Raw genomic sequence first — 20164 nt, 5'->3', positions numbered from 1 at the left:
TTTTTTTTTTTTCCAGTAATTTTTCGATTGCTAACAGTTGTATTATATATTAATATAACAATAATGCGATTCACTAAATATTTATTATTTTCATAAATAGATTCCTAAGTAGATTCTTTCCTCTTTTAACTAATTTATCTATACTAATTTAAAATTGTATTATTTCAATGTAGATATAAAGTAAAATGCTTCGAATGATGAAAGATTATGTAAACAAATACTTCTCTCTTAAAAAGCTTCGAGGCCTCTTATGTCACTATGTGTTATTCATGTTATTCTAAAGAAGCCATTTTAAATAGTAAAGATAAAATTTAAATACAAGCAAATAAAATAAGAAATATTCAAAGAGAGATAAACAAATAGACAAACAAAAAAAAATAAAAATAATTTTTTACCCTCTAAAAAATATCCTCTACTAACATTTACGTGGCAAAATAAATAAAATTATATTTAAAAATTTTGTGTGTGTGTGTGTGTGTGTGTGTGTGTGTGTGTGTGTGTCTGACAAAATATATTATGTATATTTCTCATTTGATTTATAATAGTCTGTATTATCTACAAAATTTTTACAAAATACAAATATAAAATATAAAAAATTTAATATAAATTGTAGCAAAAAGGAGGATGAGTAAAATCACCGAATTTTGACCCCATTGTTGGAACCTTTTTTATGCCTGTTTTCTTATATTTTTGGATATGTGAATTTAAATCAAACATTATTTTCAAAATGGATTGAAGGAAAAGTATTGAAAATCGCATTTAAATTGTTTCTCTCCTAACTAGACTCAGAATCAATAACATGAACGTGGCGGATTCTGTGTGCGTATATGTGCTAAAAGTTCATCCGTTTATTCAATAGTCATAATTCATCATTGTCACAATATCATATCTATGATATTAAAGAGATTGTCTAAATACTTAACTGGATCAGGATTCGTTTCCAAATATCAAGCATATGCAAAATAAAAATATTATGGTAGCAACATGCAAACGACAACCAATTATTCAATTTCCTATTTTGCAATTGCACAAATGTCTGATGATAGCTGAAAGATCGGAAGAATTTTTATCAATAAAATCTTGGGAAAAGTGTTTTACAGATTTTGAATGACATGGCTTAATGTGAGCCTTTAAAAGAACATTATTAGTATTGACATCTATATTTTTATCTCTCTAATCAAAAGGTACTTTTGAACTTTTTCTCGAGCACTTTGAAAATATGTAATGAAAAATAGTGAGAAAGAGAAAGAGGAAAGGAGAGAGAGAGAGAGAGAGAGAGAGAGAGAGAGAGAGAGAGAGAGAGAGAGAGAGAGAGAGAGAGAAGGAAAGAGGGTAAAAAGAAAAGAGAAAAAAAGGGAAGAATTGGAGAAGAGAAGGAAAAAGAAAGATTGGATTTGGGGTAGTTTTAAGTATGTTTTCTGTATTGGGTTATATTACGTTCAATTAGCCTAGGTGAGATCTAAGTAAGATTAGTAAGATTATTGTAAAAAAGAATAGTACAAAAGTAGGGTAGAGAGGATAAGATAATATAATCTTGAATTTTTATTCAGATTTTATCAAAAAGATTTTGCAATTTAAATGTAATTTTCAATACTTTTCCATTCTTTTATTTTGAAAATAATGTTTCATTTAGATTCAGCACATCCAAAAATATAAGAAAATATATCATAAAAAAAGTTCCATCGTGGGGGCAAAAATCCGATGATTTTATCCATCCTTCTTTGTTACTTTAAAGAATATGTACTAAACGCTCGATAAGTAATCATCATATCTTCCAATTATTTTAACTTAATATAGCAATTATTGCTTTACAGAAGTAAAACGTACTTCACAAAAGGATAATTGATCTAATTTACACGGAAAGAATGGTTTGCTAAAGTAATTTAAAAATTAGCTGTGGAATCAAATTTAAAAACAATTTTGTTAGACTATCAAAATAATTATATGGGGCACTCAAACTGGTTGCTGGAATGTCAAAACACTTTACAGCATTGTACTTCATGATTATTTCAGTAGTTCAAAACAAAATTATATTCGGATCTGTATTTAGCTAAGATTTTCTTTCATTCAAATTCAATTTATGTCAATCAGATATATAGTGAAATAACTAAACTTAGAAATAAACTTCGAAGAAAATAGAAGGCAGTTTATAGGAGAGATAGTTTAGATAAAAGTCTGAAGAAGAGAAAGAATATTTTAAAAAGATGATGTACTAAAAAAAAAAGAAGAGAAAGAACTGAGTGGATGGAGGTGAAGGTCGAGATTTTAACGTGAAAATCGTGCACCGGCTGCTAGAGTGACTAGATGTAGCCTATCGATCTTAGGCTGATCTGCAGCGGTTCCTCGAGAGAGGAGGAAGTTGTTCCCAAACGTGCCTTCACGCTCCACGACATCTGTCGATAAGTTATTCAATTCCGGGCACTATTGGATTTTCCTTTCCCCATGAGGTGAATCCTCAGTTGTGGTCTAACTGCATCCTCAGCGGTCCTGGTTGACTCGCTTGAGGATAAATTCATTTTTTGTCTCTTGGACACGCGTCTATAAATAGTGCTCGATTTTCAAAATAAACAATTCAGCAATTTTCCTAGTGCTAGCCTTCGATTTTCAAGAATGCAAACTAAATGGCAAATGTCACGTGATATCAATCATATACGTCACTGTGTGTGATACAATTGTACGAAATAACGTATCGGGAAAAGTGTTTAAAAGTAAACCCCTTAATGAAACCGCAAGCCTGTACGTCCGTGATAAGAAGCTCTTGTCTGATTTGCCACGTTGCGGCCTCGCCCATTCATTATTGATGCCGCGTACGTAACAGGGGAGCTTTTCCCTTGCTATATTACGCTATACGCTTGCTGCACCTGCGAGGAGACTGCGTTCCTCACTCCTTGCGTATTAAAATTCATAGATATTCTTGAAAATGGATGCGAGGACTTCTAGATACCCATAACGGTATCATCTCGCGTATCAATCATCGCTGTTTTTCGAGCAATGGTTGTTTCGTGTTTATACCTTAGAGAAAAGAAAAGAAAAAAAGGAAATAAAGTGAGAGAAAATTCTTTTAAGAAGTTTCTAAATTTTAAATTCTACACTGAAAAAAAGAAACTAGATTCAAATAAATATTTCTTGGAATAGTGCTAATAACATTATTTTATAGAAAATCAATAATATTTATTTAAAACAAGTACTAGTTTTCTATAATTTAGAAAATATTACTTGTTTGAAATAAATATTATTGATTTTCTATAAAATATGTTATTAGCACTATTCAAAGAAATATTTATTTGTATCTAGCAATTTTTTTTCTCAGTGTATAAAATAATACTTTTCGTAATAGATATCTTGTACAACATGTTTAATGTAGTAATACTAATTAGTAATATCAGATTGATCGTTAGTATCAATTTAATGATATGCGGTTGTGTTTTCATATATAGCATGCAACCGGTTGCAGAACTGGTTAATAATTGGAAGCTTAAGTAAATGTATGTAACTTACAAATTAATTGTGACAATCCGTTTGATGACTAAAAGTGTCTTATTTTACTTTTTGAAGATTAAGTTTAGCTATAGTTTCTATCCTTAATTTTTCTTAATCATTTTTATTAAAAACATTACATATATACATACATATATATATATATATATATACACATTTACTTAAGCTCCTAATTATTAACCGGTTATATATATATATATATATATATATATATATATATATATATATATGTATATATATATAAAGAGAGAGAGAGAGAGAGAGAGAGAAAGAGAAGTTACTAATACTGGCATGCTCCATGACGATTTTGTTCTATACCGCGTTAAGAGAAAAACATAAATAAAATGAGTTTTAAGATACAAACATGTAAATCAATTTATATTATCAATAATATACTCACTATTGTTTAAACTATGCCTGCACTTACAAGAAAAACCGTGAAATTTTATTCTCGCTTTTGAATCTGTTTTAACAGATTTTATATGAAAAAAGTCATAGTTTATAAATTTTAATTTTTTTTTATTATGTAAACAAAACGTGTTTTTATCAGAATTAATACAGTACAACGTTTAGTTCCTGAAAAAAGAGGTGCCACTTAAACAGATTTATGTCAGTATTAGTGACCTTCCTTTACATAATAAAAAATAAATATGTGTAAAAAATATAGAATCGATAGATTGCATTGCGAGATAACGGTACAAGCGCAACGTAAAATTACCGATTGTAATATATATGAAGCAACTCTTTATAAACGCAGCTGTTGCGCACGTTTTTTTCATAATCGTGCAATCAATATTCACAAGGAAAAAATTAGAAGCTGTGTCTGATCGACTGGCAGACGTTCAACTGCGGCCGTGTAATATCACGACTTTATCGGTTCTCCTTAGGTTGTTTCCTCTTGCACATCGCGAGGATTGCGTGTGCAACTTGGAACTCACGATCGGCGAATATCTCTCTTTATTCATCATGCGTTTGCATGTCGCGCGGGTAAAAATTACACTTGTGTCACGCATAAATGATATATTAATAAAACACCGCAAACATCCGGTATTTCTGTTTCTCTTCCTTGCTTCCTCCCATTTTTCCTCTCACTTCAAATCCGATCAATGCATCATTCAAGGTCATCATATGTGCAGAGCTGCGAGATCGAATAATCGACTCTCTGCCATGCGGTTGTAAAAACCGTAAAACGATTGCCGATATACCGCCAACGCACGTTGAATAAAAACGGGTATTGGCCATCGTGCTTTCGTCGTTAATAAAGTCTGGATAAATCTTTAAAATTTTCAAAATATTTTAAAAAGTTTGGTAGAATCTAAATCTAGCGTCTGTGAATAACATGATTCTTTTATCGTTGATGACAAATATTTTCCTTGTATTAACAAACATTTAAATTTTAAAGAAGATTAATTCTCTTTTTCAATTTGCACATTTTTATTTACGTGCAATGTGTATATTGCAAACGCTTTGTGACATTACATCGCATTAATTTTGTATGGCTATTAGCGCCGTACGCATTATAACATTATAATATAAAGTGACACGCTGCATACAGATTACGTATTTCATATACGTAATCTTCTCAGACTCATCGGATGATGTCTCGACCGATTAAGCTCTATTCTTAAATATTTTACATACGTATACATATATGTTAGAAGTCACATGTGCTATTGCTCCGTTACAATAATACATTGTATAATGTGTCACATAAACCAACAAAGCAGTTTGATTCTTAATTCGATAAATTGAACGTGGTGGACCAGGTGGACCATAAATTTAACTAACAGGGTCACCATGTTTAACAATATACAACTTTTTCGGAGAATTTTAGAATTATTAGAAAGTATCATTTACGTAATTACGTCCAATAAAAAAAAAACATTAGGAGGCAATTGTCGGTTTTTTGTGTAAGTGCAAGGAATAGAGTAACAAGACAAATAATTATTCTTGTAGCTGTTTGTTCAACCGATTACAATAGTGTTTAAAAATCGAAGATTTAGAATATACCTATACCGTAAGTAAAATAAAATAATAATTTAATTTTCTCATATATTTAAACTCCTCCTTACGTCTAACCTTAAATTGCTCTAAGATCACCTCAAACGAGTCTGTTGAGTTCATCCTTTTTGCCTGTATTGTGTTAAAACAAAAAATAAGCACGTACTCGATGTATTTATTTTCAATTGCGTTTGCGTTGCATTTGTAATACAGATTTTACATACGAATATCTAGTTCTGGCTCTTATTGGTAATAATTTTCCTAATGTATTCCCTTGAGAAAATTTACTTTAAATAAAGTAAAAGTTTTTAAAAATAATCTTACAAATCTAAGAGTTTACTAAAGAAATTTTTAATCTAAAATATGTAAAAGATTAATCTAAAGTAATTCTTTTCCTAAGGGTTATAAAAAAGAAATATTTGATTAAAAAAGTAAGATGTGACTCTCACATATAATCTTAAAAATAAATTTCAGAAAAAAGTTCTCAGTATCATCAAACTTTATAACAAAAATTTTTTTTTTAATTTCTTATATTTTTTTCATGTATCTTTTGTTGTTTAACAATTTTAAGAAAATTGTTTAGACAGCCTAATGCTTGTTTAAAAATACTTTGTGTGTGTGTGTATGTGTGTATTCATGTAATTTAATAAATTTTATAATGTACACAGCATGAATGTTTACAATAACGCATGTTAAAATTATTTTCCCAAAAATATTTATTAAAAAACAGAAATATTTAATTTAATAAATTAACAATTATCTGAAAGGCTCTTTATTTAATTAAATCAAATTGGAGAGAATTAAAATGGCTATAGAGCCTGCCGCGGGAGTTAGCGCGCAACAAATAAAGAAATATTTAATTTCACACATACACAAAAACACAGAGTAAAAAACCATAACCTCATCAATATACTATATATATTGTTGTAAATTTTTCAATGTTTAATAAATTTTTATTGTTTTAACGCGACATATCTTAGTATACATATATATACTGCAAGATACACGCATCTAGCAAATCAATTACACATAATTCGCATATTTGGAGTCATTTGGTAATATTGCGTAACTGCATTTTGATGGATTGTTTCTAGTGTTTCATGCAAAGTTTAAATTAAAATCGAAACATATTTAACGTCCTTGCAAATAAGAAGATAAATACATCCATTATCCATTATTTATATTGTATCTCAAGATCTACAATACTGAAGCGCATTTAGAATTTTTATTAGCAAGATAGAACTGACCACAAAGTTCGCGGAATCAATCGTAGATCGCATGATGTTCCAACAACCTGCTTGTGAATGATTAATTGCATCTATTTCTTATTGTGTTATTTTTTCCTTCATTTACATGTACATTTCTTTCGTTCATAATCTCGTCGTACGTTGTTACTAATATTGTTGCATTAATTGTTATTATCACTGTTATTGTACTGTTCAATAAAATATTTTCCTTAACATACATTGAAATCTTTGCCATTTAAAACGCAGATTTCTGTTATCTTTTAAAAAAGATTAATACAATTGAGATTGAAATTATATTGCATATTATGCAGATAATTACACATGCATGAATAAACATGGCGCAAGCACGACAGCACAAAAGTAAATTGATTATAATGACTACAATTGTGTGGTTTATTTTTTTTTCTTAATTTACATTAACATAAAGATACGGACTTTTTTCGAGTCACACCCACAATTCAGTCTCTATACGGCAACACATGCTATTTTTCTTTTACATACTTTTACATAAAAATCGAGTAACGTGTTCCGTTATCAAGAGTAAGATATCTCTTTTAACCTATGCATACACAATTAATAGTTAATTACACAGAAACGGTCTTAAAATAGCTAAAACTAGTTTTAAAATTCTGATAGCCGCATTGTAATTGTGTTTTATAATTGACATTTTCATATAGAAAATTATAATTGAGTATATAATGTTAACTTTATCATTTAACATTAAAATTTCAATAAAAAAAAATTAATAACGCACGCGCGCGAGCAAACAATCATGTGACATTTATTGATTATAACTTAATGTAAACTATCATTTTAGTTTCTATTCTAATAAACACATTGTGCAAATGTTGCACTACAAAGGTTGTCATAAATTGACAAAAATTTCGCAATAATTGCGCTAAGATAACACGCCATAATGCAGTTTTGCCGAAATAAAATTTCTGAATGGTATCTACTTGTAAAAAATTATACAAATCCGAATTTAAGGTATAAATATTTTATAATTATTGCACAGACTGTTTGATTCTTTATTTTGTCATGTGCTAAATGTATAATATTTCTATATTATGATTGAGAAATAATGTGCATTTTTGTAAATATATATATATGGACTAATTATTTTATCTTACAATAGAGATTGTCATCGATACTCGAATTTTATGTTTTTCATCAAATTAAAAGCACAAAAAATGACTATTAATTATAGTGATATTATGGTTACTACAATTATTTTTCCTCTCCGTGTACATATTGTACATTATGAATTACATTTACCTTTTCTTTTCCTTTAGCATGAGTTATTTGTACAAAATGAATAAATGATAAATTACAATTTAGTCAAGTGATACATATTTTGAACACATTGTAATTTATAATTCTATATTACTATATTATTCTTTGACTTTGACATAAATTTGACTTTGACATAAGTTTTTATCTGGTTTATTTTACATTTATATATTTTTGACTGTTCATTTTTAAAATTTAATTTATTGTTTAACTTAAATCAAATGTACTCCTATTGTAGAACGTTGTTTCATATTTCGTTGGTCCGAACTTATTAAGCGATTATATTGACCAATTCGAGAAATTTGTAATTAAAACCTAAAGAGGACCTAAATCAAGGATTGAAACGTTATTTCTCTAATAAACCAAATTTTGCCAGAAAGTCGACTTATTAATATTCATTTATCGTAAGCAGATAAAGTTTTTATCAGTATTAATACAATACTATGTTTAATTTTTAAAAAATGAGAAAAACAAATTTTTTATTGAAATTCTGCAAAGAATTTTTAATATAATTTTTCTGAAATTTTTATAAATTTTAAAATTTTTTAGAATTTCTGTATAATTATACAATACCAGAAATATGTAGCAGATAAAGATTCAGAAGAGGTTTAAAATAAAACTTATTTTGCCACTTTAACTGCTGTACAAATCAACCTATTTTAACGTTAAAAACCAGTGAAACGGGAAACAGACATTATAAGGGTCAAAGTAGTAGCAAATTGTATTACTGTAATTGAACCTATTTTCATATCTTTAGCTTCTACTATGTTTTAGAATTAAAGGTTTAATGTAGAGTCCAAATTTCGACTCGGATATATTTACAATCTACATAATTGTAGATTATAATTTTATTTATATTATTTATTTATTTTATTCATTTATTTGCTACGCAAAATTTTGTCATATAATTTAATCAATTTTATCGGAATATTTAGTAATATATAAAATATTCTAAAAAAAACCGCAAAAAAGATAAATACACTAAAGTGACTAAAGAGTTATTAAATAAGAACATTCATAATAATATCGACAAGCTAAAGTGATTATTATAAATCAGTAAAGGAATAGATGCCAAAAACGAACAAATTAAAGTGTAAACATTTTAGTGGAATTTATTATTATAATGCAAATCAATTATAAACTGTACTCTTCGACTTGTTCATTCAACTGTTTCAACTTACTTAGTCTTTCTCAGCAATAAATTTACATGCATATAAAATAAATTAAGACATTACAAATAAATAAAAAAACAAAAAGTTGATATCATAAAACAATTACATCACAGTTTAACATGTCAACGGATTACAAAAAGATTTGATGATTATAGTCAAAAAGTATAAAAACTGGACGGTAAAATGGTTATAAAATACAAAACTGATTCACCTTAAGTTCACTTTTGGTCTTTTTATTCCTTTATTATTTTTAAAATATACAAGCCATTACTTTTGATTATTATAAATGTTTTATTATATTTTTAATACCTCTTTAAATTTTATATTGTTATTTGCATAATACAAGATCTCAATTTTATTATGAATTCAAATCGCAAATAGTTTTTCCCAAAAATCTTTTTTCTATTGTAGAAAAGACATTTCTATAGTAACTTTTGTAATGGCTCAATTATTGTAAGAAGTTAACAAACAAAGATGCATCTTCTTAATCGCCAAAATTTATTACTAGTTTATTTATTTTCTTGAATTATGAAGTAATTATTGTGTAAAATAGGCATAATCACTAATATTACATTTTACGTTAACAACACAATTAAGGTAACAATATACCAATATAAACGAAGGTTGGCCATTAAATAAATTGCAATGACTCATTTATATGCAGTTGTAGCAAGGTATGGCTGAATGAAGGCCACGCGAAAGTCGTTCGCATAATTTCAATACAAAAATACGTTGTAACATTTGATCTCATTTACTTGATTTTACATTAAAATAGTATTGACCTCACATATGAAAAGCTAAGCAAGATATGTTTTATTTGCTCATGGTATAATATTACAATAGAGTATATATATATCTTTTTACAAAATAACAATATAATTAAAAAAAATTTTATTTTAATATATTAACTTGTTTATATGTGCTCATGGAATGTTTAAAATAATGCAATACAATATAAAATTTCATCAGATTATTATAAGAAATCGTCAACCATGACGAACAAAAATCTCTAAGAGAGAAAGAGAGAGAGAGAGAGAGAGAGAGAGAGAGAGAGAGAGAGAGAGAGAGAGAATATCTACAGAAGGAAAAAAAGACAAAAATTTATATTTTTATGATAAGACCTAATAAACGATTTGTATTAGTATATAATAAACGATTATATTAAGATAACTTTGATACATCGGAAAATTCTTCCATGTCATGTTTTAAAAATAAAAACAACTTGTTTTGCATATAGGTGTGCACGATGCTGAATCAGTGATGTAATAGGACTATAATTAAAAAGTATACACACTATAATTATTTAACAAGTTTACTTTTTCTCAATTGATTTAGTTATTAATTGTATATAATTGCGTGTGACAATCGAATGGTTGCACAATTATAACGAATCATATAAACATTATTCGCTAACAAAAAACTTTGCAAATCAATCATGCATTTTAAATCAGTTAGGAATAATGTTAATTATAACTAAGATAATACTGTCAACGATGCATTGAAATAGCTAGAATTCTTAATGCCCTTCTATTTGCAATATACGATTTGAACATCTATCTTCCTCGTGCGAAATACATGCACAATTGCACATCTTTTTTATAGGCACATTACGTAAAATAATTGTTTCAGAAAAACAAATATTTTATGTTTCATATTTTGTGTCTTATAATTTAAAGTTTACTTTAGACGGTTTATAACTTACGTCAGATTTTAGGATAAAATTCCGTTTACAACTTTATATACAATTTATAAAATGTTAACGTATCAGAATATGTATAACGTACATATATACAGTATACATACATATGTACATAAAATTATAAATTCTATCTGTTAGAAATGGTAAAATGTGACGCGATTATTATTCTGAAATGACGCAAATTTAAGTTGATTAAATGGATTTTAGATACGGAACAAATGCGTGAAATATAGATAAAATCACAATTCACTTTTTTTCCTACATATTATGTAAACGTCGTAAACGATATATTCCTTCGACGTTTTATCCATTTCGCAAAAGTAAGATTGATCAATCCCGTCGCTAGTCGGAAATTTACGATGTCCAATCAGAAATGGATCTTCGATTACGCGCATGAACATCATTCTTGTCTGAAAACCTTCTCTCAGGTTTTCCTCTGTCTCTCTCTCTCTCTCTCTCTCTCTCTCTCTCTCTCTCTCTCTCTCTCTCTCTCTCTCTCTCTCTCTCTCTCTCTCTCTCTCTCTCTCTCTCTCCCACTCTCTCTCTCTTTTTCGCTATGATTTCCATGAATTAAATTATGGAAGGAAAATTCATTATGTGCGGTCAAGTGAAGCGATAATTCCACGGAATGCACGGCAAAAAGACACGGTAATGTCAATGATATCTTTGTATTCACACCTCATCTTGTCCCCATCATGTCTAAGTGAATCATTATAGTCAACCCGAACTCTTACGAATTCGTCGGGACAAGTCACATGGTTGCGTTAATTCCACGAAAGCGAATGGAAAGTTTAACTCATGTGAATAAAGAAACGTAATTACATAATCTCTTCGGACAAAGAGAATCTCGTGACGTCTACTGATATTTCAAATGCGGTTGCGGTAGTATTTGCTAAATCCGTAGCGCGGTGAACGTCAAAAGCATCATATTGATCTCAAAAGTCAAATCGACTGGATATCCTTGGGACTTCCATAACATGATATATATTCGCTCTAGTCGATTTGACGCACGTCTACACCTGGCACGACATATCAATATCAATTTAATATGTCGATTCATATCGCAGAAATATTTGACTTGGTTTACGAGAAAAACAAAAAGTACTTTGTGATACATCTTATATGTAATAATAAGAAAATATAATGTATAAAAAAATCATCAATATCATAATTCTCTCCTTTCCTCGAAAAAACTAAATAAAGGACTCAGAAAATTAAATTTTAAATAATTGAGATAATAATTGGATTTAAAATTCCAATAAATTCTTATAAAGAAATCAAAGATTTATAAATAAGTTTTTAAATAATAATAAATCATTCACACAGGTACGCGAAATAAAAATTCTCGAAATATTCATCTAAGAACCTAAATAATAATATACATATGAGTAAATCTATAATTGCATTTTCAATATAAAAATAAAATATTAATGATATGCTTTATATAATAATTATAAAAGATAACAAATTAAACAACTGTTAATTTTTATCAAGTGTTTACGAATAGGAAATTATAAAAAATTATTAACAAATCATTCAGCAAAATTTGTGATTATCGAAATAAACAATTTTAGAAGAAATTTCTTGAAATGAAAAAAGTTCAGAGATTCGTAAATCGTATACCGCTTTTTATGGTATGTTTTTATGCTCCACAGATCCGTTTTGTTATTTACGTACATGCAGATAAGCCTGTTCAAACGGTCAAGCGTTTGCATGACTCATAAATTCAGCACATTTATGAGTGCACAAGAAATCGTTTTCCAGTTATAAAAAAACGCAAAACAATGGCAAACTAAATTTAAAACGATAAATTAATGATAGGGCTTTGTTCAGTTGCGTTAGAGAACATAAGATGTCACTAAAATAATTTTTTGTAATTATCCATTTTTATGACAAAGTCGTTGTTAATCATCAATATTTTTCTTTCGTTTTTTAAAGCATTGATTATTATCAATAATATAATCTTTCTATAAGTTAGATATTATAAACAATCTTTTATTCCTTATCTTTTTAATCTTAAAAAGCTAAAAAAAAATTAGATAAAGTTAAAACTGTCATCAGATACGTGATGTTTGATCAAAAGTTTGATAAAATTCTAATCTCTAATCTATGCGCACATTTATGGGTGAATTAATTTAAAATCAACTCATTTTCAAAAACATTAGACTCCAACTTGTTTTATGAGACGTTTACGAAAAGTCAGTAAAATGAAATTCTCAAAGATAAGATTCACCTCGTAGTAGTAATGTAATTCATTCATTCACAATTTATAGATAAGATATCAGGCGGCGGAACGTGTATGTTCGGTTTAAAAATGGCAGAGAGAATTTCCTATGCTGAAAATCGTCAATTGCGGTTTTCTACGGTGAATTTCCTGCTGTTTGCTTACACGTCCTTCGTGGAAGGTGACGATCAACGTCAGGAAAAAGGATCGGGCGTCTGCTGAGAGCGGGGAACTTGCTAATAAAAATCATTGGAATTATCATTGGAGCCTGTTTGACTGTTCCTTATTCCACCCCCACTCGCATATATCAACAGAGAAGCGAGAGTAGAAATATAAACACCACGTAGATCGTATCGTGATTCGTTGATTTCAATCGCGACGGCCGTTCGGATCGTTTCAAATAAGCGTTGAAAGTGCTCGCTCAAACTGAAAGTGCTTTTAGAGGGATATCGCGAGGATGTTTCTGATGCAATCAACGATTTTCACCGTATTTCTCAGCAGCCTCGCCGTATCGGCCGATTCCGATGTGGAACTACAACTGCTTCACGTGGTAAAAGCCTTAGTTCAATCTCTTAGGCCGGTATTCATAGTCAAATCTTATTTCAAGATCGTCTCAAGCAATGTCTTAAGATGCTAATACGGCTCTGTGATTGGTTGATGGCATCTTAAGACAGTACTTAAGATGATCTTAAATATAAGACCCGACTATGAATACCGGCCATAGAGACATATTAGTGTTCGTAGTATCAGTGAAGATTACTTTTCTCTTAAAAGATTGTGTCCAAATAACGATATAAAAATTTCTTCTTTTTTTATATATTTTTTGCAAATACGTGAAAGAATAGAATTATCCGTTTTGTTTTCAAAAATGTGGAATAAGATATTTCTACGCATTTACGTTACCACGAGGCAAGCACACTTGCTTCGCGAATTGCGCAGGTGCGTGTTTCGATGCCGAGAAAAGTTGAGAGAAATTAAGAAGTTACGCAAGAGCGATCCCTCGTGCGAGAGACAAGTAACGAAACATTTGCATTATTGCGGCCGTCTGTGTGGTGACAGTGATGATAACGGATGGTGACGATATAGCTTACATAAGTATATTCTGTTTCGAAGGTATTTCGCCACGGTGACAAAGTGCCCCATCGAGAGTTCCAAAACTACCCCAATGATCCGCATCGCAATCACTCTTACTACCCGATGGGCAACGGCGACTTGACCAATGTGAGTACAAATCACGACAATTAAAGTTAAACATTAATTATTTAGCGTAATCAAATGCCGTCAGTTCAATTGAAGCAACGACTCAATCATTCAGGAACATCATGCAGTATTCCAACGTGCCATTTTTGTGTAGCTTTAATATTTTCAAATCAATAACGTATATATTGAAACAGATTAGATCACGCGTGCGCGTGTTACTATTGAATATCTCGTTTATGACGTTCCTTTTTCCTCTCTCATTCGTTTCATCTCTTATTTTCATGTTTATTTTATGCAGCGCTAGTATAAGTGTTTTTTTTCCACTTCCCAGAACCTCGCAAAATTCTCCAATAACTTCTTCCGTATAATGAGAAATGAATTTCCCGACTTTGGCGAATATTCGTTATTCTCATCTAAAGTTGCGGAAATAGTTCGGTCTAAAAAAAGCCCATGTAATTCTCCGATATCCGGTTCTACTCGTCTAACTCGATACTCTTTCTCGTGCAATTAGCAAGGTAAGATGCGAGAGTATAAAATTGGGACGATGCTGCGCGAGAGGTACGATCAATATTTCGGACCGGATTATTGGCCAGCCAAGATCTATGCCCAATCGACGGACGTCCCACGGACCCAACTGTCTCTCCAGTTAGTACTGGCGGGATTATTCCCGCCCTCCGAGAAGCAAACCTGGAATCCGCACTTGCCCTGGATTCCGACATGGATGTTCTTCGTGCCGTACAAGACTGACAACCTCTTGTTTCCGCATTACTGCTATCGGTGAGTAACTTTACAGGGAATTGATCGCAAGGACCCGATAACGGGATCGACGATTCTCAAATCCTTTTTCTTCAGTCTCCTTTCATCAAGTATCTTTTATACAGGTACGATAGAGATATCTTTATTTTCCTTTTTTTTATTTTGTATTTAATTTACAATATTCTATTTTACCTTTATATTGCAAAATAAGAAATATCAGGAAAAAAATTTAACTACTTTCTACGTTTTTCTGCACGCGCGTATGTTTTATGTCGAAAGTTTCAATAATATCCTAATTTTTATTTTCTAGATACATAGAAGAATATCAACGATTCCTTCAGAAGGATAGTGTAAAAGAAATGATCGCCAAGTACAAGAATGTAATGGATTATTTGACGGATCATAGTGGTAAATTAATTAACGCTACGGATCCAGTCAGTCACTTGTATAATCTATTGAAAGAGGAGGTAAACGATTATTTCGATAATGATAAAATTAAAATATTTGTCTGAATTTTCATCATATAATCATTTTTAGGCTGAGCAAAATTTGACGCTGCCAAAGTGGACTCAGAATGTTTTCCCGAGTCCGATGAAAGAAATATTAGAGTTGGACTTTAAACTTCGATCATACACAAAAACCTTGAAGAGATTAAACGGAGGTTAGTGCGCAAAATATCCCTAGAATATATCAATAAATTGTGATAGAGGATTTTTTTTTATCTTAAGCAAATGTGAACAAAACAAGAAAACAGGTTAAAATAAATCGTGTCTTAAAACGCAATAAAAATCATAGGTTTCTATCTAAAACTCAAAAATAACTGCGTCAGAATTTTATTTGGCAAGATTAAAACTAAAAATATTATTAATAAATGTCGAACAATTTAAGAGCGGTTGTTATAACCTTTGGATAAATTATGTGACACTGAGATTGGATAAATTTCTATAGATAGATATAATGGATGTGTAGGATAATTTACATAGTTTATCCGCCGGTGAAACAACCGGTCCTTTATGCATTTATTCTCAAAAGAATATTCTAGACAGTATACAATATTGATAATATTCATAAATATTTATTACATTTTTTTAAACTATTATAAGTATTATATATATATATATATATATATATATATAATATAAAAGAAAAAGTAAAATCTTTATTCAATTTATTATTAAAAGGCAAACTACATATTTTATACAATAATTCAAATAAATATTTTTGGTAACATTTTATATAATACATATTTTGTAAATATTTTTTTGAGATTCATGATAAATCCATTATTTTTTCAATCTAAGATCATATATATATAAAGTATATGAAATATTTTAATAAATATTTATAAAATATTTCAATAATTACCATAAATGTTTTGTAAATTTTGTAATAAATATTGTATGCTGTCTTTAGGATACGATAACCATAAGAAGTAAAAAGTATATTTTTTCTGTTAATTTGAAGAAATAAATAAGAATAATAGGTATGCAATTGTTGTATTGTAAATTTAGTCGTATTCGAGTTTATATAATAAAACATCAATGCGAAGTATGCGTGAGGAAGTTATTTCCAACAATGCCTTTAAAACTTAAAAGGAAAAGCAAAATTCATCTTGAGATCAGATCTCTATAAATTTACATATTCTTGTAAAACTTTGCCACAGGCAGAAAGCATTTGTAACTCGAAAACAATGCGTTTTTCCGGATTTATAACCAAGGATATCTAAGCAAAATTGCGCAAATCTGTGATTGCTTGTGATGTTGGCATTTTGCCGTATATTTGTTTTCAATAAAGTTTGAATATATTGAAGCGATACGCAGACAACGCTGTATATGCCTGATAATGCATATATTGCTAGCAGTTTAGACAAGATAACAACATCAAAGTTACCTCATGTTATCGTCAATATAAAATCATATGATCTTACAAATGATTATGGCAACATGACGGCAACAGTACAAATTTCGATGATAACGTTGATTTCAAAGTTGTTGGCAAGTTGCTGACAAGTTGCTGTACACAATTTGTAATACCATGAAGACTTCGATTTGCAAACACATTCGGGCTCAGTGGCTACAATTCTGATACCAACACATGCTACGATTGGGAGCAACATGCTAATAACAAACAGACACATTGCTATTTGAAAACCATACGTTTTCTTCTTCTTTAAGACAAATGGAATATGCCACTCAGGTTCAGAAATGTATTTCAAGAACATTCGAAATAGAACAGATCACAATAAAATGAGTCGTAATTTTTCAAAAAATGACTTTTAATAATTATTTTCGAATTATGTTAACGTCATTATATCATCATAACTTTCGGTTTTGTTGGAAATTCTATATCTTTCCTTTCTGTTTCATTGTTTATAAGCAAAATCACTTTTAATTATTTACAGGCAAGCTGCTTCGGAAAATGGTGTATGACATTCAGGAACACCAGGCGGGAAAATTACTACGTGACAGAAAAGCTTTTCTATTTAGCGCTCACGAAGTCAATATAGCTGCTCTTGCCTACGCTTTAGGAACGAATGAACCAACGGCACCAGCTTATGGAGCCACGTTCATTTTCGAGACACATCGTGACAAAAAGGGAATTTATTATATTCGGGTATGTTAAATACACTTCACGTAACAGATAAGTCTAGGAATTATATTGATCTATATAATAGTACACATTTTTTGAGTAAAAAAGAGTAACAGAGAACAAATTTTCTTCTAACATATCATTTAAAAAAGACTTGGCTTATTTAAGTTGCAGAATTAGATAGTAAAACGTTAAAAGTTACATAATTAAGTTAAAAAATTAATATATATTTAATTTAATTTAATTTAATTTAAATTTAAAAAATAAAGTTAAAAGTTAATTAATATAGTTAAAAATTAGTTGTTTTTAAAACGTGTACACTTTAACTTATTAATTTTTTCCTTAAATTGAAAATTTACTTTGAGTTCAATTTAAATCATGTTCTTCACAATTAACTTTTAACTTAATTTAATTTAGTTTTAAAGCAACTAAGTTAGTTTTTTGTTTATACAACTTTTAGGATAAAGAAATTAATTTTATATAAGCTATTAACTTTACCTTAATTTAATTTAAAGAAAATATTAATTTACACGATTCTTGGTAAAAACTTATATTTATTTTTATAACTTCTATGTTATATCTTCTTCATTTTTTATTTGCTGTTCCTATTAATATTGTTACTTCTATCGTTATTTCTATTAATAGAACTTGATTGAAGATTTATTTTTCATATATCTTTTCCTGCAGGTCTTACTATGGACTGGCGTTACGGAACAATTGAAGATACAGACAATCCCAGGCTGTGCGGAGATGTGTCCCTTTGAGGATTTCCTCGGCATTGTAAAGGACATTTTACCGAGTGACGACGAGTACTACTGCCGGAATAAAACGGAGGAGCTTAAGATGAACCCGCATCATCGATCGTCGGCGACGTGTATCGCCGACGATGGATCTTGGTACATCTTACTCATCGTTTTCCTCACGTTTGCATCAAAATTCGTGCAAAAGTGATTCCTTACCAATGCTAAAATTCTAGGTATTTATTCTTTTCTTTTTTTGTAGAAAAAGATAAAAGCAAAGCTATACGTGACTTTAAGTTAAAAGGAAATAGTTGCGAAAATAATCGACGCAGCACGCGTTCTCTGATCGATACCTGTATCGGAAATACTTCGCCAAACTATGAGTGTTCGGGAAACCCCGACGAGGTTGCGGCCGTACGTTTCGCTCCATGTGCTGCGGTTATCGCGCTGATGCATTTTACTGCATGCGTTGTTACATTGTCGCGTTATGCACGGACCACTGTACATATTGTAAATAGTTATTAGTGTATCGATTTAATAGTAGCAGCGATATCGTAATCATACTTCTCGCAAACAAACTTCTCTCACTTGTAGACGCGTACTGTCGAGAACGTGGGTCTCCTAAAATCGATGTGAGACTAGTTTAAACATTCATAAACGCCCGTAATTAAATGTCATCGATAAAAATAACCTGCGATATATAATATTTTTCACTGCTATTTGAACTTCTAGAAAGTACACACTTTACTATTATATCAATATTAGTACTTATTTTTCAAGTAATATTGTAAAATATTGTAAAAATAATATGATGTATTAAATGATATTTATGATTATGCATAAAGATCGACGACCTAAGTATTAGTAAATCGACGAGAGATTTTCAAACATGTTCTCTTTCATCTTTATATATTCGTAGATACGTACATATATACACTTTACAGTCTATCACGTAACAAAAAAGATGTAGGTTTTCCTTCACATATTAAATATGTAGTAAAATTTTTATAAAGATCTGGCAACAGAATGGTACAGAATGTGACCCGCAAATGTGAAAAATAAATGGCAGTTTGAAAATGGCATTTTAATATCACGGATACCGTAATCAAATTAAGCTCTTCGTTTGGCGAATACGAAATTGGAGCAAATTTGATTCCAAAACGAACGGGATCGGCTCTCCCCTATTTTCGTCGAGGTGAAGAGTTCAAGAACCTGAGAAAAGCGCGATCGAAGAGCGGTCCCTCCACGTAGAGCAGAGAGAAGGATGGAAATAGACACCGTTGCTGTTTCGATCGGCACATTCGTCGCATTGATATAGAGCGCCGTTGAAATTGCAAAGTGAGAAAGAGCAATTTATCTCTTCGTATAACGCGCGACGCTTTTAATATCGCGTTCTGATATCGCGCGCTAAATTATTACGGTGGACGTTTGAGAAACACTGGGGGCCCCAGAGATCCTTCGGCCGCCGCCGTTTTTCCGTTCTGCACGGAATCGAGGTATCTCGACGCAGATACGCGCGTCAGGAGGGGTCCCTGCACCTTTATTACGGTGATTCACCTTCCGTGGTGAAACTACGCGGATGCGTGCGCACCTGGGATGCACTCCGTCAAGCAAGTACGTTTCGTATCAAGCGCGTTATTTACATAACGACGACTCTTGACAGCATGCTGCCAAGGTGTACAAGATATCATCGGACAAATGACACGGTTTGTTACCATCATTCTTCTGTCATCAAAGAAGTTATTAAT

The 20164-nt window shown here is 30.4% G+C and overlaps 1 protein-coding gene across 1 annotated transcript; it reads left to right on the top strand.

Annotated features, from left to right (window-relative positions):
* Nucleotides 1-12894: 12894 nt before the first annotated feature.
* LOC105829099 (venom acid phosphatase Acph-1) lies at nt 12895-19493 on the top strand. Its single transcript, XM_012667751.3, has 7 exons — nt 12895-13681; nt 14245-14352; nt 14843-15108; nt 15398-15554; nt 15625-15748; nt 17489-17700; nt 18364-19493. The coding sequence occupies exons 1-7, from the start codon at nt 13589-13591 to the stop codon at nt 18625-18627; spliced, it is 1224 nt and encodes a 407-aa protein (XP_012523205.2). The 5' UTR covers nt 12895-13588; the 3' UTR covers nt 18628-19493.
* The last annotated feature ends 671 nt before the right edge of the window (nt 19494-20164 follow it).

The sequence above is a fragment of the Monomorium pharaonis genome, chromosome 2 (genome assembly GCF_013373865.1).
Source record: "Monomorium pharaonis isolate MP-MQ-018 chromosome 2, ASM1337386v2, whole genome shotgun sequence".
Lineage (NCBI taxonomy): Eukaryota > Metazoa > Arthropoda > Insecta > Hymenoptera > Formicidae > Monomorium > Monomorium pharaonis.
The sequence above is the reverse complement of the archived record's forward strand: the minus strand, read 5'-3'. Positions and strand labels throughout refer to the sequence as shown.